General features: G+C 48.8%; 1 protein-coding gene across 2 annotated transcripts; it reads left to right on the forward strand.

The window, feature by feature from the left end:
- The first annotated feature begins 312 nt into the window (after positions 1-312).
- On the forward strand, positions 313-25,902 carry RAB40B (RAB40B, member RAS oncogene family). Of its 2 annotated transcripts, none has more exons than XM_068978419.1 (6): positions 313-454; positions 21,344-21,404; positions 23,008-23,068; positions 23,685-23,762; positions 24,443-24,665; positions 25,565-25,902. In XM_068978419.1, exons 1-6 carry the CDS (start codon positions 313-315, stop codon positions 25,834-25,836), a joined length of 837 nt encoding a protein of 278 aa, XP_068834520.1. In that variant the 3' UTR covers positions 25,837-25,902. The 2 variants fall into 2 exon arrangements, with proteins under 2 accessions (XP_068834520.1, XP_068834521.1); XM_068978420.1 differs by having other exon boundaries at positions 24,500-24,665.
- Positions 25,903-27,195: the final 1,293 nt, after the last annotated feature.

The raw sequence follows: 27,195 nt of genomic DNA on the forward strand, positions 1-27,195 counted from the left end.
GCCCCGCCCCGCCTCCCGTCTACCATTGGCAGCAGAGACCGTAGGTTTTCGGGAGGGGCGGATGGGAACGGCCTGGAGGAGGAGACGAAAGCGAGATGGATGGGCAGCCAGCCAATGAGAACTTACAGCTGCCCTAGCAACTGCGGCCGGCCAATGGCTGGGCGGAGCCCGAGTGCGCGCTGTCAGGCTGCGGGGACCAAGGGGCTAGCAGTGCTCCAGGGACCTCTGGACCCGCGCGGCGCTGGACTGCCAGGCCACCGCCTCTGCGCTGTCCCGTAGGCTGGGCATGGGCGCGGGCGCTAGCGTGGCACGATGAGCACCGGGGGCAGCCCGGTCCGCGCCTACGACTTTCTGCTCAAATTCCTGCTCGTGGGCGACAGCGACGTGGGCAAAGGAGAGATCCTGGCGAGCCTGCAGGACGGTGCGGCCGAGTCCCCGTATGGCCACCCCGCGGGTGAGAGCCGGGCCGGGAAGGAGAGGCGGTGGAGCGCGCGGGGGCTGGGGAGGAGGGGGGCGCAGACGCGAGAGCTAGGCGGGGGAGGGGTGCAAGGGAGGAGAGGAGAGGAGAAGGGGTGGGGAGCGCCGGGGCTGCGAAGAGGGGTAACTGGCCCGGCGAGGGGCGCCAAAGAGCCGAGCAAAAGAGGCCCAGGAGGTACGGGGTCCCGAAGGGGAGCGTTCCGCGGGCGGAGGGAGCAGGGAGATCAGGGAGGGGAGCGGGGGCCGCGGGGCCTGGGAGGGAAAGCGAGGCCGCTGAGGCGAGGGGAGGAGGGGTGGAGCGCGCCGGGACTGTGAAAGAGAGGGGACGCGGGACCCGGAAGGGGAGCGCCGGGCTTAGGGCCGTCGAGTCTCTGCCTGAATCCCGCCCGCACGACCCGGGCAGCCCCGGCTGCACACCCCGAACCCTGGACATGGGGGACCCAGGGGACTAGTGGGAGTGAGGCTGGGGCGCGCGCACTCCGGGCGTGAGGCGGGAGCGAGCGGCTGAATGGGGAGCTGGGGTCCTCCGGACCTGGGGGTACCTGCCACACGGAGGAGAGCGTACGACCACACAGTCCGGGTTTGGGGAGGAAGGTTGGCGGGGCTGCTCCAGGATGTCCTGCCGGGAGGTCGCACTTGGCACACGGCGAGTCTAGAAAGGACGCGTGGGGATGAGACGCCGGCGCGAGGGGCTGGGAGCGTGGGATCGGAGCACAGCGGCGGCAGGCTCACAGGTGGTGGCTCTGCGCGTAGGTCGGATGGAAAGGGAGGGAGAGAAAGCACAGAGGACGCATCTCGAGGCTTCTTCAGGGTTCCCAGTGCGTGGAGGGGCTCCTCCTCCTGGTGGACAGGCCTGAGAGGGCAAGGAACGCTAGTGACCCTAGGGAGCATGGTCTGGGGTGCAAGAAGGAAAGGACAGACAGAGTGTGAGGGTCCCAGGGTGAGGGGAGACCAGAGCACCCGATGGCAACCTACAGGGAGTCCAAGAAGTTTCTGGTTTGAGAGCAGCAGCCCCTAAAAGAGGGTGGACATTAGGAGGAAAAGAAGGGCAGCAGGGAGGAAAGTGGGCAGAACTTGGCCCAAGAGGCGGGAGGATCAGGTGTTCCCGCAGTGCCCAGGTCTTTACCCACCAAAGGCTGCTTGGCTGGTGCAGACTGAGTAGCAGTGGAAGGAGAGCTGTGGATGTTCACCCCTGAGCTAACATCGCGGGGGCAGGAGCCACATTTCCAATACGGAGCCTGCTGCTTGCTGTCTGGTTCCTGGGTAGCTGAGGAAGGCAGCCTAGGGAATGGAATCTTAATGTTCAAGCCAGCATGGGGGTGCTTCTTGTCCTGGTCAGCCAGGGTAGGACCGAGAAGACAATGGGCAGCGCGCTGAGTTGGGGAAGGTTTGAGATGGGGGCATGAGCTGATGGTGAAAACCTGGATCCATTCTCACACTGCAGTGCATGTAACAGTCACGCCCTGGTCCTATGAAAAGGCAGATTCTGATTCTAGAACAGACTGTCCAAGATGATGTCACCAGCTACATGTAGTTTTCTACACTTAAAGCATGTTAGAGGGAAATACAACTAAAAGTGTGCGTGCTCAGTCACTTCTGTCGCATCCAATTCTTTGTAACCCTATGGATGATAGCCTCCATCCATGGGATTCTCCAGGCGAGAATACTGGAGTGGGCTGCCAAGCTCTGCTTCAGGGGATCTTCCCAACCCAGGGGTGGAACCCATGTCTCCTGCATTGCAGGTGGATTCTTTACCACTGAGCCACTAGGGAAGCCCTGAAAGGGTGCATTAGCCACACGCATAGTGCTGGACAGCCACTTGTGAGGCAGCAGAAGTGCTGGACAGCGCAGTGCTGGGTTTAAGCTCTATGAGAGTGGGGAGCTGCGACTGTTTTCTCCTCAGCTGGGTCCTCTTGGTGTGGGGCTCAGGGAATGGATGGGCCGGAGGTGAAGTAACAAAACATTCAGCAAATACAGGGCTGTGTATGTTTGGGGAAACAGGCTGTGGAATGTTTTCTGTTCTGTAGCAGATGAACAACGTGGGGGCAAAAAGGAACGTGGACCAGCGTTTGCACAAAGGTCCTTCTGGCTGGTGTGAATGGAGGCTTGGTGCTTCTGCTCTGTTACGTTCATTCTATGTGCTGAACCGAGACTTTTAACAACTGGTTAGGGATTTCTCCTGAAGTTTTTTCCTTGATACAGAGAGAGGATTAAGGCTAAAAAGACATGTTCCACAAAAGGTCTTGTCAGCTTGGCTTGAGACACTGCAGAAAAGAACTGATACGATAGATGCACCCTCTGTGGGTTTTTGATTTACTAAAAGATTTTTCTTGGATTAAGAAAAGAGACTATGGGGCTGCCCTGGCAGCTCAGTGGTACAGAATCCGCCTGCCAATGCAGGAGACACAGGTTTGATCCCCGATCCGGGAAGATCCCGCATGATTTGAAGCAACTAAGCCTGTGTGCCACAAGTATTGAGCCTATGCTCTAGAGCCCAGAGCTGCAACTCTTGGGCCTAGGTGCTGCAAATTCTGAAACCTGCATGCCCCAGAGTCCATGCTCTGCAATAAGGGAAGCCACCACAGTGAGAAGCCCCACACCAAAACTGGAGAGTAGCCCCCACTTGCCACAACTAGAGAAAGCCCGCTTAACACCAAAGATCCAGCACAGCCCAAAATAAATAAATAAAACTAGTCAAAACTGAAAAGAGATTATGAAAAATTGGAAGAAATTGGAATCATCATGATTATTATTTTAAAGATACATTTCACTCTGAAACAGTGTGGGTGCTTCTGGCAGAAAAGGCGAGGGCCTTTCAGCCTCACAACCCATTTCCCTCCACCCTATGCCTGAGTTCAGAGCCTGTTTATTATGTTCAGGTTGCCCAGATTTAAACACTCAATTCTGCATGGTAGCTATGCATAAAAGTAGCTAGTAGCTATTAGTGCCCACAATTGCTCAGTGTTAATTCAATATTTCAGAGTACTCTGTGTTCACCAGTAATCTTTTATTTTGCTGTCCCTCTGATTGGTAATTTCATTTCAATCATTTTTTCAGAAAGGGCTCATGAGTGTTTCCTAAGCATTTTCATGTCACTGTCCTTTGCCTCTATCTTTGAACACTGTCTTGGCTGGGTGTAAGAGTCTCAACTGCTGTTTTCTTTCCCTCAACCTTTGTAAGCACTGCTCCATCCTCTGCCATTGGATGTGGGGAAGCCTGAAGTCAGCTGGGTTTTTTTTTCCCATACAGGTGATTTGCATTTTCTTCATGAATTTCTGAAGGGTTCCTTCTTTTTTTTTTGAAGGGATCGGGATCCTTCTTTTTGCTTCATTTCATGAGCTTAACCAGACCATGTCTCAGAGCTGAAAGCTTCATTTTGAATTCCTGGCACTTTCAATTTGCAGATTTTTTCCCTCAATTTTAGGGAAATTTATTTTATGTCCTCAAAACATCTTCTGGTGCATTTATTGGTGTTTCTACTTCAGTGACACCAGTTGTATTAGTTTCCTGTGGCTGCTGGGCAAATTGCCACAAATGTAGTGGCTTGAAATAATACAAATTCTCCTACAGTTCTGAGGGGTGGTAGTCAACCCAATCTCATAGGCTAAAATCAAGGTCAGCAGGCCTGCATTTCTTTCTGGAGGTTCTAGTGGTGAGTCTGTTTTCCTGCTTTTTCCGCATTCTAGAACCTGCCTTTGTCTCTTGGCCTGTAGGTCCTCCCCAACCTTCAGGGCCAGCAGTGGGGACTGGAGGGGGGGGTCTTTCTCGAATCTCATCATTCTGAGCTGGACTCTGCCTCCTGCTTCACTTTTAAAGACGCTTGTGATCACACTGGGCTTCCCAGGTGGTGCTAGTGGTGAAGAACCCACCGGCCCATGCAGGAGATGTAAGACATATGGGTTCAATCCCTGGGTTGGGAAGATCCCCTGGCGGAGGGCATGACAACCCACCTGGAGAATTCTTGCCTGGAGAATCCCATGGACAGAGGAGCCTGCAGGGCTACAGTCTGTAGAGTCACAAAGAGTCGGACATGACTGAAGAGACTTAGCACGCACGCATGTGATCACACTGGGGCCACTAGACGATCCAGAATAATCTCTGTATCTTAAGATCACCTCACTAGCAAAACTCAATTCCCCTTTGCCATGTAACCTAACATATCCACAAATTCTGTGAATTAGGACATGGATCTCTTTGATGGGCCATTATTCTGCCTGTTAGTAGCTCAGTTGTGTCCAGCTCTTTACAAGCCCATGGACTGTAGCCTGCCAGGCTCCTCTGTCCGTGGAATTCTTCAGGCAAGAATACTGGAGTAGCTTAGTTTCCCAACCAAGGATCAAACCCATCCCTTCAGCAATGAAAGCACAGAGTCCTAAGCACAGGACCACCAGAGAATTCTCTAATTTTTCCTTACTTTTAAAATTTTCCTCTTTTTCAATTTTTAAAAACTTCTTTACAAGTTCATTAAAAAAAACTCTCCTTTGAACTATTTTACCAACTTCATGTTTTTATTAGATTGTTCCATTGCATGAAGTAACTGGGATGAATTCCCATCTGCTCCTGGGCTCACATTTCCTTACAAGTTGAATTCTGTTTTCCATTCCTTTTTAAACTTTTATTGAAGTATGACACATACATATAGGAAAATGTACTTATTATAACTGCATAGCTCAGTGACTTTTCACAAAGCTAACAAGCCCATGCAACCAGCACCCCGGAAGCCCAATACCAACAGGTTCCTGGGCCCCCAACCCTTCCGCCAGCCACAACACCCCAAAATATGACCGCTGGCCGGGCTTCTGACATCACGGGTCATTACTTTTTCATTCATTCTGTGTAAAAATTAGAGCTGTACTGTGACTGCTTCTCATGCTATCCTTGTATAAGACTCTCCTGGGTCGTATATGGTTGTGGATATAGCCCTGGTGTGAATGCACCGTGATCTATTTATTTACCATCCTCCTGGGGTTGGCATTTCTGTGGTTTCCAGTTTCTGATTGTTGTGATTAGTCCTGCTGTGAATGTGTCCACTGTGTGTCTTTGCAATACCAAAGACCTATTTCTGTCAGAATATACCTGGGATGGCTGAGTATGGTGGCATGCATATGTTTAACTTAAGATACTCTGAAAATATTTTCAGTTTAGACTCTTGCTGCCAAGTTTGGGAGTTCTGTTTGCTCACATCCGTACCAACACTTGGTTCTTGTTCTTTTGCATTCTAGCCCTTCTGGAAAGTATAGTGTAGTTTGAATTTGTATCTCTCTAATGACTGATGAGATTGAATACCTTTGTCCATTTTTCATTAGGCTGAATTTACTGGGCAGTGCGGGTGTTTGAAAAAATACATTCTGGCTGTGAGTTTTTTGTTGGAAATACGTATTATGAGTATCTACTTATGTGTTGATGTATTGCTTTTAATCCCTTTAATAGTATTTTAAAGTACAGAAACCCTTCATTTTTACATAATCAAATGATGGGTATTCATGGGGGGGACTCTGAGTGCTGAACAAGTCTCTGCCTGATCCAGGCTGGGGGTGTCCTCTGAGGCTCCGCTGTCTTATCTCTGACGTTGGTGGATGCTGTCCCACTGGACTGAGGAATGGTGGGGGGTGGAAGTCAAGACACATTCTTTTCCAGTTGGATACCCAGTAGAGACCCCCTTCCCCCCACCACTACTCTGTCAGTCTTGTCACAGCTGGGGCACCAAACACCCCCCACCTGCACGCTTTCTGCTTTGCAGGCGGGTCTGCTCCGTGCTCGCAGGCGGGTCTGCTCTGTGCTCGCAGGAGGGTCTGCTGTGTATCCCTGTGTCTGTCTCATACCCGGGCAGCTCCACCTGCACGTAGTCTGTGCTCCGACACAGTCTGGTTGAGGCCTGGCTTCTCCACCAAAGACCTTCTGTTTGCCTCCCAGCCTACAGTTGGAGGGTGGGGCCCTCGGGGTCCTGACCCTCTCCTGCAACCCGAGCTCTGGGAGGAGCAGGAGGGTGGATGTGAGCTGTGGAGACCTCTCACGGGGTGGCCCATTGCCCAAGGAGCTGTCCTTCCATCCCATGGGTGACATGCACACTCATGGTCCTACCGGGCCCTTACTGGCCCTGGAGCCTCACTTCTGTCCAGTGGGTTGGTGCTCAGTCCCAGCTCTTCATCCCTCTGAAGTCCTGCTCTGGGCAGAAATGGAAAGAAGGCCTCAACAGTCAGTATCCAGAAGGTGGCAAATCAAGGCTGTAGCTGGGCTCTGTCTTCTCCTCATCTTGGGTCCCCCCTGAGCCCAGGCTCGGGTGTTCCTGATGCCAGGTTCATACCCTTTCCTTCCCTGATTGCTGAGTTTCTACATTTTGTTCATTTCATGAGTGATGGGAGTGGATCAAACTGACATCCAAAGCTACAATCTCTCACCTTCCAGTTTTTTTCCTTCCCAACAGGAGACTCACTGTTTCTCCGACTACTATCTTTTGACTATTTCTCCAGCTTCCTTTTCCCAGCAGGAAGCTCCCATCTTTCTTTCTTCATTTCATCTTTGCCAAGAGCTAAAAATAACAGTTCCCACTTATTGAGAGTGTGGAAGAACCATGGCGTGAAATAGGTTATTTGTCCTTTCTCTTTGCCTTTGACAGTCTTTCTGCCAGAAGATGCCCACTCTCTCCTGCTACCTTCTAGATGCTGCAGACAGCTTACAGGGACTCTGCCCGTCTCCCTGGGCAACCACTTTAAGATTCAAAGCACGGTTTATAAAGTCATCACTTTCCAGTTTGAACTGAGAGTTGAGTCGTGTTTTATCCTCCTTCCTCATGGTCAAACTCCTTCATCTCCCTCAGTACCACTTGTGAGCACTCAGTAAACTTAATGCATTGGGTTTTAAAAATTATGTCATAAATACTGCCACGTATTTGAAAACAATAAAATTGCATTTGTATGAGATTTTCTCATTAAAAGCCCTTGGGTAAGTCCTACCTCTCCTGTGTCTTTGTGGGATCTTCTCCCTGCAGTGTGACAGCCCCTTTAGTCTGACCTCTAACCCCTGCAAGCCCCAAGTCCAGGGTGAACCTGACTTTAGGCGATGGGCAGGGAAGGGCTCAGAACAAGCCAGTCCAGGTTCCTTCTAGTCAGAGACTCAGCTACCAGAGCCGGAGGCCCAGCCACCACCCCTTGTGTCCTTTGGCACTGTCATGGGACGCCTGGTGGCTGCAAGGTGAGAGCAGCCAGGTAATCACAGCCTCCAGGTCCTGCCCGGGTCTTGCCAGCCACACCTGCTTGCTTATTCATGGCTGGCCCAGGAGCTCAGGTTCCGCGTGTCGACTGTTAGGGGTGAAGAGAAGCAGCAAGGTGTATGGAAATGGCTGGCGTATTACTGAGCACTTGCAGGCTGTGGTGGGCTCACTTCACCTTAAGAGATTGCTTTGAACTTCTGTTTCACGCTTTCCAGGCTTCTTTAGCTTAACTGGGGGCAAAGAGTGAATTGTGTATAAACAAAAACAGAAGAGCTGCAATGCCCGGGGGGCTTGGACCTAAAAATATCAGTTATGTAGATTTTGTCAGATCCACAAAGAAGACAATTTAAAGGGGCTGTGATGTAAGACAGCAGCTTCTGTGACGTCTTCAGGGTTTACCTTCTTCAGAAGTGAGCTTGCCTCCTTGGAGGCCTCAACCAAACTCCCCACTCAACCTGGGTCACCCTCCCCACTCCTCCTCTCCAGGAGCAGGGTGTCGGTCCACCCACCCATTTGCAGGGGCTCCAGGGGCTCCTAAAGCAGGTCTGACTGCAGCACGCTGGCTTAAAATGCTACCAGCATTTCATCAGTTTCCTAATACAGATGACTTGTCTCTTTAGGTGGTCTTTTTTTTTTTTTTTTTTTTAAGTTTAGTTTTGGCTGCACTGGGTCTTCCTTGCTTCACAAGAGCTATACTAATTCCTTTCATTTTCCATATAAAATTTAGCTTTGTCAATCTACCCCCCCAAAACATCCAACCAGGATTTTTGATTGAGACTGAATGTGTGAATCAATTTGGAGCCTGGTGGGCTGCCGTCTATGGGGTCGCACAAGAGTCAGACACGACTGAAGTGACTTAGCAGCAGCAGCCAACTTGACTATACTGGGTCTATCAATCCGATCCATGAACACATTTCTCTCCACTTATTTATGCCATCTTCTCAGTCAGCTGGCTTTCATCGTATTCCTTGCCTCAACACCTTGTCTCTTGGATTCACTGACCTGTTGTGTGGCAAGCAGAGGGAGCTTAGACTCAGTAACATGCCCACTGAGCCCTGCTGGGGGCCTGAGTCCAGGTCTAAGCAGTGCCCACATTAAGGGGTGACCTCAAGACCTGGCAGGGGCAGCCTTGCAATTTGAAGGGACTGGGACCCTCTGAGGTGTCAGGGCTCTGGAAAGAAGGGGTAGTCATTGGGCCATATCGAGTGATAGTTAGGGGAAACTCTGGATGACCCCTAATTTCATTCATGTTGGGTGATGTCCTGGGTCCCATCAGTATCTGGTCAGTGGAGGTTGTCCTTGCTGCGGAATTTCACAAGGCCTGAATGCAGTAGCTTAGCACATAGATTGTTAGGGGAAACGGCGGGCATGACAGTGGTCCTGTCCCTGCCAGGGAAGGCATGGGAGAATTTAGCCCTCAAATGGGGAGTGAGCAGCTGGGGCAGCTAAGAGCTGGGAGCTGTGTGGATGAGCTGGGGTAGCCAGGCCATGAGGAGGCTGGAGACACCTGGGTTGAACCACTTTGCTATTTTTTTTTCTTTTTTCCACACTACGTGTAGGATCTTAGTTCCCTGACCAAGGATTGAACCCTCACCCCTTGAATTGGAAGTTCAGAGTCCTAACCACTAGAGCGCCAGGGAAGTCCCCACTTTGCTTTCTCAAAGAGAAAAACCAGGAAGGAGAAATGTGCAAGGAACACATTTTCCTCCCTGGTGATTCAGACGGTAAAGAATCCGCCTGAAATGTGGGAGACCTGGGTTCAATCCCAGGGTTGGGAAGATCCCCTGGAGGAGGGCATGGCAACCCAGTCCAGTATTCTTGCCTGGAGAAGCCCCATGGACACAAGGAGCCTGGCGGGCTACAGTCCATGGGGTCACAAAGAGCTGGACACGACTGAGCAACTGAGCATAGACTCTGAAAAAGAGCGGGACTGGGGTGGACTTTCTGTGTGGGATTCTCATGTGATGAACACACTTCAGATCCCCATTTAAAACATGACATTTTTAGAACTACTTAGAAACGTGAGGCAGCACCACAGGGGCAGCCTCTGAGCCGTGCGTGAATCTTGGGCCTGTACCTCAGCCCTGGGGTCTCTGTGCTTCTCCCATCCCGAGCCCCCTCAGTCCTGTGAGGCACCCCAACATTTCCCAACAAAGTGCCCTTCTAATCTGAAAAGCCAGGCAGGGTACATCTCGGGATAGGACATATGTATTTAAGGTGAAATTCACATAATATAAAACTAGCCATGTTAAAGGACTTTTCCTGGTGGCTCATCAGTAAAGAATCTGCCTGCCCTGGAGAAGGAAATGGCATCCCACTCCAGTATTCTTGCCTGGAGAATTCTATGGACAGAGGAGCCTGGTGGGCTATAGTCCACAGGGTCCCAAGAGTTGGACATGACTGAGCAACTAACACTTTCACTACTATATATAAAATAACTAATAAGAACCTGCTGTATCACACAAGAAAATCTACTCAATACTCTGTAGTGACCGATATGGGAACAGGATCTGAAAAAGAGTGGATATATGTATATGTATAACTGATTTATCTTACTGCACACCTGAAACTAACTCAACGTTGTAAACCAACTATATCCAATAAAAAGTTCTTTAAAAAAAGAAGGAAAAAGAGAAAGAATCCTCCTGCAATGCAGGAGCCGCAGGAGACACGAGTTCCGACCCTAGGTCAAGAAGATCCTCTGGAGGATCAACCCACTCCAGTATTCTTGCCTGGAGAATACCATGGACAGAGGACCCTGGTGGGCTACAGGCTACAGGGTCACAAAGAGCTGGACACGACTGAAGTGACTTAGCACGCACACATGCAACTGTGTTAAAGTGAATCATTCAGTGGCATTTGAGACATTCACAACCCTGTAACTTTCTAATTTTAGAACATTTTCCTCACCCCTTCAAGTAGAAACCTGGACCCTCCCTCGCCCCTGGCAGCCAGCACTCTGCTTTCAGATATTTTAACTCAACATAAGACATGTTCTCAAAAGTCAGGTTCTCATGATAAATACGTTCGTCAATGATGCTTAGCCAGTATTTACATGTCTGGGTCCTCTAAGTCATAGAGATAGAATTCAGCAGGTGCAGGAGGAGCGGAAATAGATTATTTACACATCCGGTGGCCTCAAAGTGTAAGGAGTGGCTCGGCAGTTGACATTTGCTTTTTCTTTTAGGCTAAAATTATCTCTCTTCTTGTTCTGTCGTTCTGATTCACTCAGTGAACATTCCTACAGGCTTTGCTCTAGGAACTTTTGTGTATTTTTATTTTATTTGGATGGACAGAGCTCTTGGTGAATTGGCTGAGTGCACCAAATGTGTGCTATGCCTTCTGAGCCTAACACGGACACTGCTGCTGTCAAAACTATGAACCAAAAAGTAACAGAGTCAGAGAAGAGGAAGTACAATAAATAGGCACAGAGCAAACACATAAATGGAGGAACATTAAAAAAAAAACGGTTCGATAAATAAGTGTATGAAAAAAGAGACCCTTCTTACAATGAGGCTTTGAACCTGGCATGAATAGGTGTGACTTGGGGGCTTCTCTGAGGCGGGCACAGCCTTGATAGAGGGTTTATCTTCTGGGACCCAGAGGCCTGGGGAAGAATGGAGCTTGTGCTAATCTGAGGCCACGGCTGGTGGCAGGTCTCAGACATGAGCCATCTGGGAAACTGAGGCACAAGAAGAGGAAGGAAGAAAGAGATAAATACCATATTCTAACACATATGTACGGAATCCAGAAAAATGGTACTGAAGAGTTTATATACAGGGCAACAGTGGAGAAACAGGCATAGAGAATAGACTTATGGACATGGGGAGAGGGGAGGAGAGGGTGAGATGTATGGAGAGAGTAACATGGAAACTTACATTACCATATGTAAAATAGATAGCCAATGAGAATTTGCTGTATGGCTCAGGAAACTCAAACAGGGGCTCTGTATCAATCTAGAGGGGTGGGATGGGGAGGGAGATGGGGGAGAGGTTCAAAAGGAAGGGGATATATGTATACCTATGGCTGATTCATGTTGAGGTTTGACAGAAAACAGTGAAATTCTGTAAAGCAACTATCCTTTCATAAAAAATAAATTTAATTAAAAAAAATAAAGAAGAGGGAGGGAACTGCTGGTCATCAGGAATGGGATTTTCCCAGGTGCCACAGAGCTTCTCCCTGCAGGGTCTTCACAGTCCTACATGGGAAACCTGTGGGGTCCCTGGTGGGCTAGCCCATCTCTGCTCCCACTTTCCACCCTACAGATCAAAGGGGAGGAATGTTTTCTCAAGCTTTATTTCCCATCCCCCCGACCCTCCCCCGCAACCTCCCCTGTTCTTCCCTGTCCCAAATTCTCAGCTACAGGGATAAAGGAGGTGCCTGCCACGGGAGCGGGGCACTCAGCTGCACAGATGGGTCTGTGCAGGAAGAAGGATGGGTCTCAGCACTAAAGGACATTAACACTGATGGAGACCACATGGGCCTGGGTCTCCAAAGCACACAGGACTTGGGGAGGGTGCCTGAGGGTCCCAGGCATCAGGGTTGGTATGCCGAGCGCAGGTGAGCTGGCAGGGGTTGGCCCTGATGAGAACAACCACCAGAGTCAGAGTTCAGTTTGGGTTTCAAATATTAATAGTTAGATCATTACTGCTGAGTTAGATTTTTTAAATTTATTTATTTGGCTGCACCAGGTCTTAGTTGCGGCATGCGAGCTCTCAGTTGTGACGTGGGATCTAGTTCCACACCCAGGATTTGAAGCTGGGCCGCCTGTTTTGGAAGCATGGAGTCTTAGCCACTGGACCACCAGTGAAGTCCCTAGATTTTCTTTCAAATACATGTTTGGTGTTCAGTTGCTAAGTCATTGTCCGACTTTTTGTGATCCCATGAACCGTAGCCCTCCAGGCTCCTCTGTCCATGGATTTTCCAGGCAAGAAAACTGGAGTGGGTTGCCATTTCCTACTCCAGAGTATCTTCCTGACCCAGGGATTGAACCTGTGTCTCTTGGGTCTCTTGCAAGGCAGATTCTTTACCACTAGCACCACCTGGGAAGCCCAAATACGTTTTTACTATTAGCGAGACTCTGAGGTGTAGAGAGCATTATGCTCTGCTTTGGGAAGATGTTAAAAGGTACTTCTGCACCTTTTCCAAGATTTGTGTGTTAAGTTTCCTCTGTCTCTCTCTCCAGTCACTGTGCTTCATGGGTTTTCCGTCAGAGCATCTTCTGGTGCAAAAAAAGAATCCTCTCAAAGAAGCTTAAGCAAAGAGGAGTGTGTGGCCTCATGTAACTGACAGATTGAGGGGTGCGCCTGGTTTCAGGCTAGATCCCAAGGCTGAGCCATTCTGGACTCTCCACTATTCCTTCTCCTCAAAGCTGCTCTCTGCACATGCCCCATCCCTGCTTCTCCTGTGTTAGGTTAATTTCCACCCGGGGAGGAAGCTGGCCCTGGACAACTCCAAACTATACAATCATTGCAAGCTATGATGCCAATGTGGAGAAAACAGTGAAGACGCTCTCTCTCCTACCTGCTTGGCCAGTCACTCTCCAGGGTCATCAGCTTACTGGTTTTTATATCATGTCCACCGCTGAGAGTCGTTATCTGCAGGAGGGCTGGTCCAGTAGGAGCTTTGCAGCTGTGACCAGAGGCAGAATGTCAAAAGGGAGAAATCCAAAAATGACAAAGATCTTGGAAACTGCAAATGTGATGGCGGAAATAAAATTTCCAAAGAAAGACCCCAGAGGAGGAAAACATATTTCAAGAAAGTTTCCCCGGGGACTTCTTTGGTAGTCCAGTGGTTAAGAATTCCAGTAGTTAATGCGAGGGATGAAAGTTTGATCCCTAGTCTGGGAACCAAGATCTCATATACTGCGGGGAAGCTAGGCCTGTGTATCACAACTAGAGAGCCTGGGTGCCGCAACGAAGACACAGTGCAGCCAAATAACTAAATATGAAAAAAAAAAAAAGTTTCCCCAAATTGAAAGATTTGCATCTCCAGAGTGAAAGAGCCTGTTGAGTGGTCAGCAAAACAAAGAAGAATAAAGGTGCCCCATAATAAGGTTTGGAACTGCAAAACGCCAGCATCAAGGAGAAGATCCCCTCATACCCTGCCAGAGGAAAGGTCAGATTGTGTTTCTGAAGGAAAATTCTTTCTTACCTCAGCTGCGGGCACACTTATTTATGTTGTGTCTAGGGCAGTCACTCTTCATTGAGTTTAGATAGGCCCGCATCTAGAGATTTAGATGACTAGGGAGATCATAGGGAGGAGTTAGTGATAAACGCAGAGAAAACTAAGCAAGTAAACCCAAAGGCAATCTTTAACTCCGGAAGAAACAAACAAACAAACAAACAAATTGGGGACTTCCCTGGAAATCCAGCTAAGAATCTGTCTTGCAATGTAGGGGACACAGGTTGGATGCCCGCTTGGGGAACTAAGATCCCACATGTCACAAGGTGGACCCAGAACAAAAACAAATTGTACATGAAGGACAAATAAACACATATTCCACATGGTTCAGTTCTGGACAGTGTTCACTTGGTCATATTGATGTAAAATTGAATATAGATTTAGCTAAAACAGCAACATAACGAGACTCGGTTCGTGTGTGCACGTATAAATGAGAGGGAGAATGTGTGTTAGAGATAGAGGCAGGGGGTACGTCAGTGAAAGAGAACTCTAATTTCACCTTCTGTAATGGAAACTTGATTAATGCCTAAAACTGAAAAGTCAGGAAGTAGGAATATAAGTACGTTGTTTACAAGTTTGGAGAGACACAGCAAAAGAAAAGACTGGTGAAGGTTGGAATGGGGAGTGAATGGAATTCCCTGGCAGTCTAATGGTTAGGACTTGATGCTTTCACTGCCATGGACCCATGGTTCAATCCCTGGTCAGGGAACTAAGATCCTACAAGCTGTGCAGTGAATCTAAAGAAATACATAAAATGGAGAGTGGAACACAGGTGTGGTACATTTTCCACACCAAGCCCTAGAGAATGATGTGACCCCTGAAACCATCGGCGTCCACAACTCATGAAAACAAAAAGCAAATACAGTTTTAAAAACTCATTTTAGTAGTATGCTTAAGAAGACCATCAGGAACAAATGCTTTCACATTTATGAAAACCTTTTTTTTATTGTGGACCTAAAATATCAGTACGCTAGGAGACTTTCTAAATCAAAGGAGCCAGCCCAGCTCATGCAGTAGATTAACGTCCTTTAGGATAAAAGTGAAACAGCCCTCTAGCCTGTGAGTAGCAAGCATCCTCTCTCATTGTCTGGAAACAAATGTGTCAAAGCCCACGTTATCTCCAGATGCAAAAATAGATGCCCAAGTGTACTTGTGTGTTGCTTCAGGCAGACAGTGCAAAACCTTTAAGCATTCCAAGGAAAAAACTAAATATTTGTGTGTATGTATGTGTGTGTGTGCGCAAAAAAAGCATTAGCCCCTCAGTCATGTCCACCAGGATTGTGGTCTCTGTCCATGGGATTCTCCAGGCAAGAATACTGCAGTGGGTAGCCATTCCCTTCTCCAGGGAATCTTCCTGACCCAGGAATCGAACCCAGGTCTCTCGCATTGTGGGCAGATTCTTTACCATCTGAGCAACTTCAAAGTTAACTTTTATGTGTGATGGTGGTGGTGGTTTAGTTGCTAAGTCATGTCTGACTCTTGTGACCCCCATGAACTGTAGCCTACCAGACTCCTCTGTCCATGGGATTCCCCAGTCAAGAATACTGGAGTGGGTTGCCATTTCCTCCTCCAGGGGATCTTCTCCACCAGGGATCAAACCCATGTCTCCTGTATTGAAAGTGGAGTCTTTACCACTGAACCATAAATATATATTTCTATATTCTCTCTATATAAATATGTATCAGTTCATGCTCAGTTGTGTACAACTCTTTTCGACCCGATGGACTGCAGCACACCAGGCCTTCCTGTCCATCACCAACTCCCGGAGTTTACTCAAACTCATATTCATTGAGCCCCCATCCAATCATCACATCCTTTGTTGTCCCCTTCTCCTCCTGCTTTCTATCTTTCCCAACATCAGGGTCTTTTCACATGAGTCAGTTCTTTGCATCAGGTGCCCAAAGTATTGGAGTTTCAGCTTCAACATTAGTTCTTCCAATAAACACTCAGGACTGATCTCCTTTAGGATGGACTGGTTCAATCTCCTTGCAGTCCAAGGGACTCTCAAGAGTCTTCTCCAACACCACAGTTCAAAAGCATCAATTCTTCAGCACTCAGCTTTCTTTATGGTCCAACTCTCACATTCATACATGACTACTGGAAAAACCATAGCCTTGACTAGACAGATATTTGTTGGCAAAGTAATGAATGTCTCTGCTTTTTAATATGCTGTCTAGGTTGATCACAACTTTTCTTCCAAGGAGTAAGCATCTTTTAACTTCATGGCTGCAGTCACCATCTGCAGTGATTTTGGAGCCCCCCAAAATAAAGTCTCTCAGTGTTTCCACTATTTCCCCATCTACTTGCCATGAAGTGATGGGACCAGATGCCATGATCTTCGTTTTCTGAATGTTGAGCTTTAAGCCAACTTTTTCACTCTCCTTTTTCAATTTCATCAAGAGGCTCTTTAGTTCTTCTTCCCTTTCTGCCATAACGGTGGTGTCATCTGCATATCTGAGGTTACTAATACTTCTCCCAGCAATCTTGATTCCAGCTTGTGCTTCCACCAGCCCAGCGTTTCTCACCATGTACTCTGCATATAAGTTAAATAAGCAGGGTGACAGTGTACAGCCTTGACGTACTCCTTTTCCTATTTGGAACCAGTCTGTTATTCCATGTCCAGTTCTAACTGTTGCTTCCTGACCCACATACAGGTTTCTCAAGAGGCAGGTCAGGTGGTCTGGTATTCCCATCTCTTTCAGAATTTTCCACAGTTTATTGTGATCCACACAGTCAAAGGCTTTGGCATCGTCAATAAAGCAGAAATAGATGTTTTTTCTGGAACTCTCCTCCTTTTTCGATGATCCAGTGGATGTTGGCAATTTGATCTCTGGTTCCTCTGCCTTTTCTAAAACCAGCTTGAACATCTGGAATTTCACAGTTCACGTATTATTAAAGCCTGGTTTGGAGAATTTTGAGCATTATTACTTTGCCACCATGTGAGATGAGTGCAATTGTGTGGTAGTTTGAGCATTCTTTGGCATTGCCTTTCTTTGGGATTGGAATGAAAACTGACCTTTTCAAAACTGTGGCCACTGCTGAGTTTTCCAAATTTTCTGGCATATTGATTGCAGCACTTTCACAGCATCATCTTTTAGGATTTGAAATAGCTCAACTGGAGTTCCATCACCTCCACTAGCTTTGTTCATAGTGATGGTTCCTTAGGCCCACGTGACTTCACACTCCAGGATGTCTGGCTCTAGATGAGTGATCACACCATCATGATTATCTGGGTCGTGAAGATCTTTTTTGTACAGTTCTTCTGTGTATTCTTGCCACCTCTTCTTAATATCTTCAGCTTCTGTTAGGTCCATACCATTTCTGTCCTTTATTGTGCCCATCTTTGCATGAAATGCTCCCTTGGTATCTCTAATTTATGTGTAGCTTATATAAAAATATATAAGGTAATTATATTTATTATGTGTATATATTATATGCAGTCATACCTGTTTATCATGCATATGTTCACTCTATTTAGTAAATGTGTATATATTCCATTTATTTATTGTGTATGTGTGTGGGTGTCTTATGCTCCACATGCTCCATTGCTGACTATTGCAAAAGGAAGGACATAAGCATTTGAAGGGATTTAAAGGACTGTACAGAGGTCCTTGGTAGTCGCTACAAGATGTAATTTCAGGACTTCCCTGGTGGCCCAGTGTTTAAGAATTCTCCCACCAATGCAGGGAACTCAGGTTTGATCCCTAGTCTGGGAAGAGTCCACATGCTGCTGGGCCGCTAAGCCTACACACCACAAATACTGAGACTTCGAACTCTAGAGCCTGTGCTCTGGAACAAGAGAAGCCACCACAATAAGCCCACTTGCCACAGCTAGAGAAAGCCCAAGTGTAGCAGTGAAGAGTCGGTGCAGCCAAAAATAGATAAAATTAAATACATAAACATTTATTTAAAAAAGATGCAGTTGCCCAGATCCAAAACTACTGACCTAAACACTCTCTGGAATCTGAGCTCTGTCCTAAACACTTGGATGACGTGTCCTCAGAATGTGAAGCTGAATAGTCTGCCATCCCCACCAGACACGTGGCATTGCCCTTAACCTGCTTTAAGACAGGAGACTTATGAATAAGACTTCTTTTGTTGTTGTTGTGTCGGGTCTTCATTGCGGCAGGCGGGATCTTCATTGTGTGCTTGGGCTCAGGAGTTTCTGCGCATGGGTTTAGTTGCTCGGCAACATGTGGGATCTATCCTGACCAGGAGTAGAACTCGCATCCCCTCTGTTGCAATCTGGATTCTTAAGCACTATACGTCCAGGGAAGTTCCCCCCTTGGGGCTTCTGCATACAGATTAAAACAGGTACAATAGTTTAAGATGAGTTTTTTGAAATTTTGACAATTACAAACCTTTCCAATTCAAATGATCCAAGAAACTAGCCCCACAAATATTTTCTGCTGCTAATCCAATTTTAAGGCTTCCCAGGTAGCACTAGTGGTAAAGAACCTGCCTGCCAATGCAGGAGACATAGAGATGCAGGTTCGATCCCTGGGTCGGGAAGATCCCCTAGAGGAGAGCATGGCAACCCACTCCAGTATTCTTGCCTGGAGAATCCCATGGACAGAGGAGCCTGGCAGGCTTTAGTCTATAGGGTTGCAGAGTCAGACACGACTGAAGCGACTTAGTATGCATGCATGCAATCCAACTTTAGAAAAAAGAAAAGCTTTTTATCACTCTAGTTTCCAGGAGACCCTGTAGGCAGGGGTCCTGCAGACTGACTGACATAGTACGAAATTATCCTCTGCTAGCTTCCTCTGAGTGTTCACACAAAAATCAGCTTTGGAATGCCAAAAAAAGAATCCCAACTTGGTCATCTCAGGGCAGGATTTCCTTTAATTCCCAATTAAGTAAGCACTTGCAAGCATCAGTTCTATATAAACGCAGCTTGTGTCCCCATACGTGGCTCTCCATCCATGAGCTGTTTGGCCTCTGAAGCACAGTTTCCCATTATTGATTTGGTTGCTTAATTCAGAGATGAGATATGATCTGAACAACTTTCTGAGGACAGTGTGGTTGATGAGCTTTGTACTGCTTCTGAGTCTAGCTCTCCAAGGAGTTACTCCCAGGATCAGCTCGACTTTTTTACTTATCTTAGTTTCACCCTCTGACAGTCTAAAACCACCATGGGTGGTGCTTGGAGTACTTGGTGATCAGCTTTTATCACGTGTGTCCCCAGAAGAACAGTGTTTACTTAATCCTTGTAACAGGATCTGGGATCTGCTGTAGCACTGCTCAGAGAAGGCAATGGCACCCCACTCCAGTACTCTTGCCTGGAGAATCCCATGGGCGGAGGAGCCTGGTGGGCTGCAGTCCATGGGGTCACAAAGAGTCGGACACGACTGAGCGACTTCACTTTCACGCATTGGAGAAGGAAATGGCAACCCACTCCAGTATTCTTGCCTGGAGAATTCCAGGGACAGGGGAGCCTGGTGGGCTGCCGTCTATGGGGTCGCACAGAGTTGGACACGACTGAAGCGATTTAGCAGCAGCAGCAGCAGCAGTAGCACTGCTACACGTCTGGAGGATCGATCCTCGGACATCTCCGTTAGGTTCTCAGTCACCTGAGGACACCTTGTGGCGGCCTGATGTCCCTTGTTCTTGGGGCTGAGCAAGCTGTCTTGTGTCACTGGCAAACTGTTTGGTCAGACCATGTATCGACTTGTTTTTTTTTTTTTTTTTTTCTTCTTAATTGGAGCCAAATTTAACAAAACTCCAGCTGTCTATGTTTCTTTGGGCTTCCTGCCCAGACCTCCCTAGGACTCTACCAAGGAAATTCACTAGTGCCCCTTAAGACTCCAAGTCAAGTACAGAAGACCTTAAATAAAAGTTGTAGGATCATCACTTAAACAGTGAGATCTGGATATTAGGAGAGCTCACCAGAACACCCGAGGAGTACCGAGAAGCTGGTGGGGCTCAAAAGGCTGATACCAAGTGCCCATTCAGGGTAGACCCCTGGTGTCCTCTGGGGGGGTGTCTCTGATATCCTGTCACTACACCATGACTGTCACTGAAAATTAGACTAATTAATCAATTAGTCTAAGAAAGAAAATGAAGGGTTTCCCTGGTGACTCAGATGGTACAGAATCTGCCTGCAATGCAGGAGGCCCAGGTTCAACCCCTGGGTTGGGAAAATCCCCTGGGGTAGGAGATGACAACCCACTCCATTATTCTTGCCTGGAGAATTCCATGAACAGAGAAGCCTGGTGGGCCCTAGTCCATGGGGTTGCAAAGAGTCGGACATGACTAAGAGACTAACGTTTTGCAAGAAAGTAATGGAAAATTTTATTTGCACCAACCTGTGAATTATAACCTGGGAGACTGTCTTTCGGAAAGCTCTGAGGACTGCTCTGCCTGTCACAGGTCAAAGCACAGTTATAAATGTTTTTGAGACAAAGGGATATACATCAAAAGGCATGTTGAAGGTTGATACAATCTAGGTCTGCTCATCCAAAGCAAATCTGGGTCATCAGGATCCCTCACAACATTACGCAAGAAGGTTATCTCCTGAGGAGTTATCAAGTGCTGACCAGGCCATCCTGATGGTTTACAAAATTAAGAAGGAATGTTCTCTCCTATGGGCTTTCCCGGCGGCTCAGCAGTAAAGAAGCTGCCTGCAATGCAGGAGATGCCGGTTGGATCCCTCGGTCGGGACGATCCCCTGGAGGAGGGCATGGCAACCCACTCCAGTACTCTGGCCTGGAGAATCCCATGGACAGAGGAGCCGGGTGGGCTACACTCCATGGGGCCACAAGGAGTCGGACACAAATGAAGTGACTTAGCAGGCACGCATGTTGTCTCCTATGGAGTTGTGGTCAATGCAGATGTCCAATACATAAAGCGGAGCAGGGAGGCAGTCCATATGGGCAGAAAAACTATTTATGTCTAAGTTTTTCTCGTCTTGCCATAGAACAGGAACTTTATTTCATCACCCTAGTGCACGTAGGTACATGTTTCGTCTTTGTATAGTTGAGAAAATACTTCATAACTAATTTCATTTTCTATACACTTTTACCTTACACTCACAGTGCGATAACTTGGAGGAAAGGAGCACCATGTTCTAGCCCTGGGTCCAGCGGAGACAAGGGTGTGTGGCTGGGCTGCCCACAGTCTCTCAGCAAACCTGGGGCCAGCAGGCCATGTGTAGAGCCCGCTGCAGAATGGTTCTGGGGGCTCCTGCTGCCCACCGCTCAGGTAGTGGCAGGGGCCTGGGCACTGAGCTGGAGGCAATAGTGGTAAGGGAGGAGCGGGGGTTGGAGACCCTGCTTCAGACAGAAAGTAGGTGAGGCCGGTGGGCCAGGGTCCAAGTAGGGCCCAGTTCAGCTGCCCCATGAGCGCTGGATCCCACCAGTGGGAAGTCCTCTCTCCCCCAGCATGAGATTGTCTCTCTGATCTGCACCTTTTACCTGAACAAGACTTCATGGAAGTGCTTGGCACTTAAGCTGCCTCGACCCTCTTTCACAGGCATCGACTACAAGACCACCACCATCCTGCTGGACGGCCGGCGGGTGAAGCTGCAGCTCTGGTGAGTCAGGGGTCCCTCCTGACCCCTGAAGATGGGATGGGGGAGCTGTCCTGGCCCTTGGGGACTCTGGTAGCACCTGAGGGAAGACCCACTGCTGCAGCCCCAGCCTGACCCAACAGCTCCCGTGGGAGCTGACATCTGCATGGGCCTCAGAGTCAGTCCAGAGCACGTGGACTCTTCTTCTGCCTCGCTAGTGCTGAGGGGCCACACGCTGTGACCAAGCTCAACAGGGCGGAGGGTGGACAGGGGTGGGGGTGTAAGAGGCCAGGGTGTCGCCCAGCTCTGGGTTGGGTCTCTTTCTTGGTCCCCACTCCAGGCAGCCTTGGTTCTGATGCTCTGGTGTGATACCCCTGGCCCTCCAGTTCTAGGGGTGGGTGACTAGGGCTTTCCTGCTGTGACTAATCCCTGGGTCGCCCCCACGCCGTGTGGCTTTCCTGACCACCATCGCTAGCTGCTGTGTCATCCCCTCTCCTGGGCCACCTGCATGGTTCCATTCTCCCGCCTGACCATGCCAGACCTCTCAAGGCCACAAGTGTCTCCAGAGGGCCCAGAGCCCCTTCTCCCACCCCCACCCACCCTTAACCAGGAGCAGTAAGGTGGACCCGGGAAGCCTCTCTCCATGATGTCCACTCCATGTCCCTGTCCCTGCTGACTCTCAAATCTCCTTTCCCTTCCTTCCTCCCCAGAGACCTCCTGAGGGCTCCCCTCTCAATCCAAACTTGTCCTGGACTCAGAAGGCTGTTGTAACAGCTGCTCCTGTTTCCTTGGCATCTGAAACGGAGCCCCTGTGCCTGGTTGGGGTGGTCGGTCCATCTCAGTAAATGCCCTGAGACGGTGGAGTCCGTCCCAAAGTGCTATTCTTCTTTATCCTGATGAATGCATCCCAGGATCACTTCCTCATATTGAGGAACATAGGGATGTATCCACAGGGCTGGCTTCATGTGATCTTTTCTTACCAGATCTTAGTTCCCTGAGCAGGGATTGAACCTGTGCCCTTGGCAGTGAAAGCGAGGAGTGCTAAGCGCTGGATGTCAGGGAATTCCCATGATGTTTTTGACCTAATTGGAAGTGGAGTGACCCCACCAAATCCTTTGGCCTATTTCTCCCTCAGTGTAGACTCATTCCAAAGATAGCTTTATCTCCAAATTAAACAACTTGTAAAAAACCTAAATTAGATTTATTGAAATGTCAGAATTATTATGTGGAAACCCATTACCCTGGAGAAGGGAAATGGCAACCCACTCCAGTATTCTTGCCTGGGAAATCCCATGGACAGCAGAGCCTGGCGGGCTATATATAGTCCATGGGGTCGCAAAGAGTCGGAAACGACTGAGTGGCTAACACATCACACTTCAACCCATTATTACTTTCTCTAGTTGACTTTTTCAAATAATTAGAAAAGAGAAAGCGCCCAGAAGGACATCTCAAGGTCTGGATCTCTCCAGGGAAAATGTGCCCAACGTTTTGTTGGGGGCTTGGACTTTCCTTTGGGATGGCCACTGACTGACAATTATAAAATATACTTGCTCTGGCTCTCAAGTTCAAAAACTTTATTGTCAGGAAGTAGTGATTTCTTCTTACAGGCCTCCAACATCTTTTCCAGGGACACGTCGGGTCAGGGAAGATTTTGTACCATATTCCGCTCTTACTCTCGGGGCGCACAGGTAACATCCCCTGAACTGGGAGGTCAAACTGACTTTAATAATGACTTTCAGAATGCTCGTTAACGGATACTTGGAGGACAAAGCAATTAGCTCACATATAAGCTGATGCCAGAGTCTAAAGTTGTGCTGTGGACTGTTTGGTGACTCCCAAGCCTTCAGCATCAGGGGGGTGTGGTTGCATGTGTTGTATTTGTACATACGTGTGCATGAGTGGTGTGCATTCATGTGCATGTATGCATGTACACAGATAAATATGCAGGCATGTGGGTTGTGTGTGCACCACACTCACATGCGTGTGTGTCTGCACATGTGTGGGAACTCTCTGTCTAGGTGGGCGGGCTCTGCAGTCCCCCCACATTCCATGTCCCTAGACCAGCTCATGTATGTGGGGAACTGAGTTGTACTACCCAACTCACCTTCACATTTGAGGGTTTCTCCATGAGCTTATGAAATTATCACTGGAAATGATCATACAGCTGCTACATTTGGCACATAAATTTTAAAAAATGTGTTTTGCATTAAAATAAGTAGAATGACTGTTTAGCTCATTGTGAGTGTGTGTCTGAGTGGCCTGCGTGCTGGCCAGTCTCTCCACAAGTGACTGTTGCCTCCCCAGGGTGTGATCCTGGTATACGACATCGCAAACCGCTGGTCCTTTGATGGCATCGACCGGTGGATTAAGGAGATCAATGAGGTACAGCAGGGGCAGGGCTCCCTCCCTGTGGGCCCATGGAGGGGTGGGCAGGGGAGCCAGGGCACAAGGCTCCAGCCACAGCGGGGAGGACATGTCACCTCTTAGCACCGGATGAGGCCCTGCACACAGTCAGGCAGGTTGACCAGTGCTAACTAGGCTGCTATCTGCGGGCACCCTGACCGGCCCAGCTGCCAACGGGGACATCTAGTGGTCAGTCCCACCCACCGTTGTGAGTGTCCTGGGGTGGCCATAACAGCTCACCACAGACTGTGTGGCTGAACACAAAGGAAACTCATTCTCTGCGTTCTGGGGTCAAAGTCCAAAATCAAGGTGTTGGCTCCCTCTGTCTGAGAGGAGGGTCCTTCCTGCCTCCTCCAGCTTCTGGTGTTGCTGACAGTCCCTGGCCTTCGATCTCTGGACGTCTCACTCCATCTCTGTTCTGCCGTCATGTGCCTTCTTCCCTGTGCGTCCTGTGTCCTCTCCCCTTTTTACAAGGTCACAGTAATGGGATGTCGGGTCCACCCTAAGATCTTATCTTAACTAATTCCATCTGCAAAGCCCCTATTTTCAAAAAAGGACATATTCTGAAGTTCTACGTGGATATCACCCCAGGGCACCTGTCATTACAACAACAAAGCTTGTGCCTGACCCACTTTCCTTGCCTCTTTGTCACCCTTTAGCATGCCCCAGGGGTCCCTAAGATCCTGGTGGGGAACCGCCTGCACCTGGCCTTCAAGCGGCAGGTCCCCACGGAGCAGGCCCAGGCCTACGCAGAGCGCCTGGGTGTGACGTTCTTCGAGGTCAGCCCACTGTGCAATTTCAACATCACTGAGTCCTTTATGGAGCTGGCCAGGATCGTGCTGCTGCGGCACGGGATGGACCGGCTCTGGAGGCCGAGCAAGGGTAGGTGCTCCTCCAGGCTGCCCGGCAGCCCCTCCAGCGGTCAGCCTCCCAGGACCTGCCCCCAGGTCACTGTCTCCATTCTCATAAATCAGAGCTTCTGCCCCTTGGCACTACAGCCAGCTGGGATGGCGTGTCCTCTGGTGGGGGCATCCCCTATGCTGTGGGTGAGCTGCACCCTTGGTCTCCCTGCCCCCATTTGTGAAAACCACAAATGTCTCCAGACTTTGCCAAATGCCCTAGGAAGTCAAAATCGCCCCCAGTTGAGAAGCACTGTTCTGAAAGTCGTTAGGACCTTGATTCTAAAAGGAACCAAAGCCTTGGGTTGTGTTTCTTCTGTCTGATGCTCCAGGGGTTGAGGAGTGCCCTGACTGTACCAAGGGTGAGACGCAGTCTCTGCTCCCAGCAGGCCCCTGGGGAGTCCCGCTCTGTCTGAGCAGGGGCTCTGACTCATAAAACGAACAATATAGCTGAAATATAAGTGACAGCATTTGCTTTTCTGGTGTGTTCTCCAGTATGTCTTTATAAAGCTGATAACATATTATTCTGGGTCAGCTACTCAGTTGGGAAGCACATTTCCTGAAGCCCTTGGCCTCAAGCCCCAAAAGCTGGTTGCATGAATCCTGAGGAGACTTGATTGGCCATTGCAGGGCAGGACTCATCTCTCAGACCCAGTGGGAGGGACGGTTGTGGTCTCAAGTTTGGAGGCAAACTGGGTTTAAGGAGACGAAAGCAGGACCACCTATTTCTAATTGCCGCCTGTAGGCACAGGGTGGGAGACTGGGCCTTGATGTCTCGCCCCAGAGTCCCAGAGAGGAGGGTGGACAGGCATCCTGCTGCCCCGGTGCTGGCCTCACACCCAGGACACTGCAAGTGAACCGGGTTTCCTTTTCTTTCCCAAGTCCTGAGCTTGCAGGACCTGTGCTGCCGGGCAGTGGTGTCTTGCACGCCTGCACACCTGCTGGACAGGCTGCCGCTGCCCACGGCCCTCAGGAGCCACCTTAAGTCCTTCTCGATGGCCACCGGCCTGAGCGCCAGGATGGCGCACGGCCGGCCCTGCTCCCTCGCCACCAGCTCCGGCCACAAGAGGACCAGCCTCCGAAAAGCCAAGGGCACCCACCTCCCCCAGAGCCCCCCCAGACGCTGCTCCAGGAACAACTGCAAAGTCTCTTGAGGAGGGTGCAAGGCAGAAGAGGGGCACAGACGGGAGGGGGAGGCCTCTCTGGACCTGGACGCCTGCCAGTGTCGTGACCACGTGGCCCCAAGCAATGAAACCGAGGCTGGTACCCTGCTTACCAGATACTTCTGCATGGATGGGCATGGGGCTCTTATTTCAGACATGTGTTTATAAAGGGAAGAACTCTTGATAACACGAAATTTTGAATGTAACCTATCATGATTGCAGTGCAACTTTTTTCTTAAAATAACTACTTTTTATAAGAATGGTGATATGTTTGTGATGAGTATAAATTCTAGGGACTACAAAAAGTGGAAATGGAGAGAGGAATTAAGAGTTTTTGATGCTATGAGGGGTCTTTTTATAAACCTCCTTTTTAATGTCGAAGCACTAATTTATAAAACGCCATAGATAAGTTAGAGATTACGCACAGCCAATTTGTCCAGCTTGTGTATGAAATGGATTTGATCAAGTTTTTGCTACGTTATTTACTACGTTTTAGGATAAGTGATTTATATGCATATTTTCTGTAAATCTACATTTTTTTGTACAAATGTTTTACAAGTTATGACGCTAAAGGGAAGAAAATGCCAAAGATATTTCTAGTTACAGCAAACACACTGCAGCATGGTTACACCACGTCCAGACTGGCAAGAGAATGTCACTCAGAGCCATTTTCAGCTAAGAGTGAAGCAAACACTGTTGTTTAAAAATGGATGTTTCCTGACAATAAAAAGTATACTCGTTTCTTGGTAGACTCATTGGCTGCTGCTTCCTGGTTTTGTGTACTTCCATCACCCTTGATCCCATTTGCTTTATTGCCTATTTCAGTTACCACAGTCAATGCTAGTACCTGGCACTGGCAACAGGGCTGTGTCCCTGACCTGAACCACCGAGTGAAAAGATGCCTTTTCCTGAAAAGAACGAAGAAGCAGACAGTGGGGCCTGAAGGGGCAGCTGTCCAGCCTCTGTCTGTACAGGAAGAGTGGGAGGTGCTCTGGCCCCAGTGCGTGGGGCATCACTGCCCAGCATGAGTGACGTCAAGATTGGAGCTGACTCTGCCAACACTCCCGGCAGGGCCTCCTTCCTGGTTCTACGGCTTGACTCTCTGTGGCAGGTGGAAGATGCAACAATGGACTAAAAAAATAACTCTCAGAGAAGAGAAAACACCCAGTTGTCCTTGGTTTCTGTTAATAATTTATAGTTTTTGTTTGCTTTTGGGGCTGTGCCACCTGGCATGTGGGATCTTTGTTCCCCAACCAAGGATTGAACCCACACCCCTAGCAGTGGAAGTATGGAGTCTTAACCACTGGACACCCAGGGAAGTCCCTGATTTATAGGTTTTTAGAAATCAAA

This window comes from Capricornis sumatraensis, chromosome 8 (genome assembly GCF_032405125.1).
Source record: "Capricornis sumatraensis isolate serow.1 chromosome 8, serow.2, whole genome shotgun sequence".
NCBI classification, from domain to species: domain Eukaryota; kingdom Metazoa; phylum Chordata; class Mammalia; order Artiodactyla; family Bovidae; genus Capricornis; species Capricornis sumatraensis.

Coding starts and splice junctions, on each gene's coding strand:
- RAB40B (XM_068978419.1), top strand. CDS start 313: ATGAGCACCGGGGGCAGCCCGGTCCGCGCCTACGACTTTCTGCTCAAA. Junction 455..21,343: donor CCCGTATGGCCACCCCGCGG/GTGAGAGCCGGG, acceptor CCTCTTTCACAG/GCATCGACTACAAGACCACC. Junction 21,405..23,007: donor CGGGTGAAGCTGCAGCTCTG/GTGAGTCAGGGG, acceptor CATCTTTTCCAG/GGACACGTCGGGTCAGGGAA.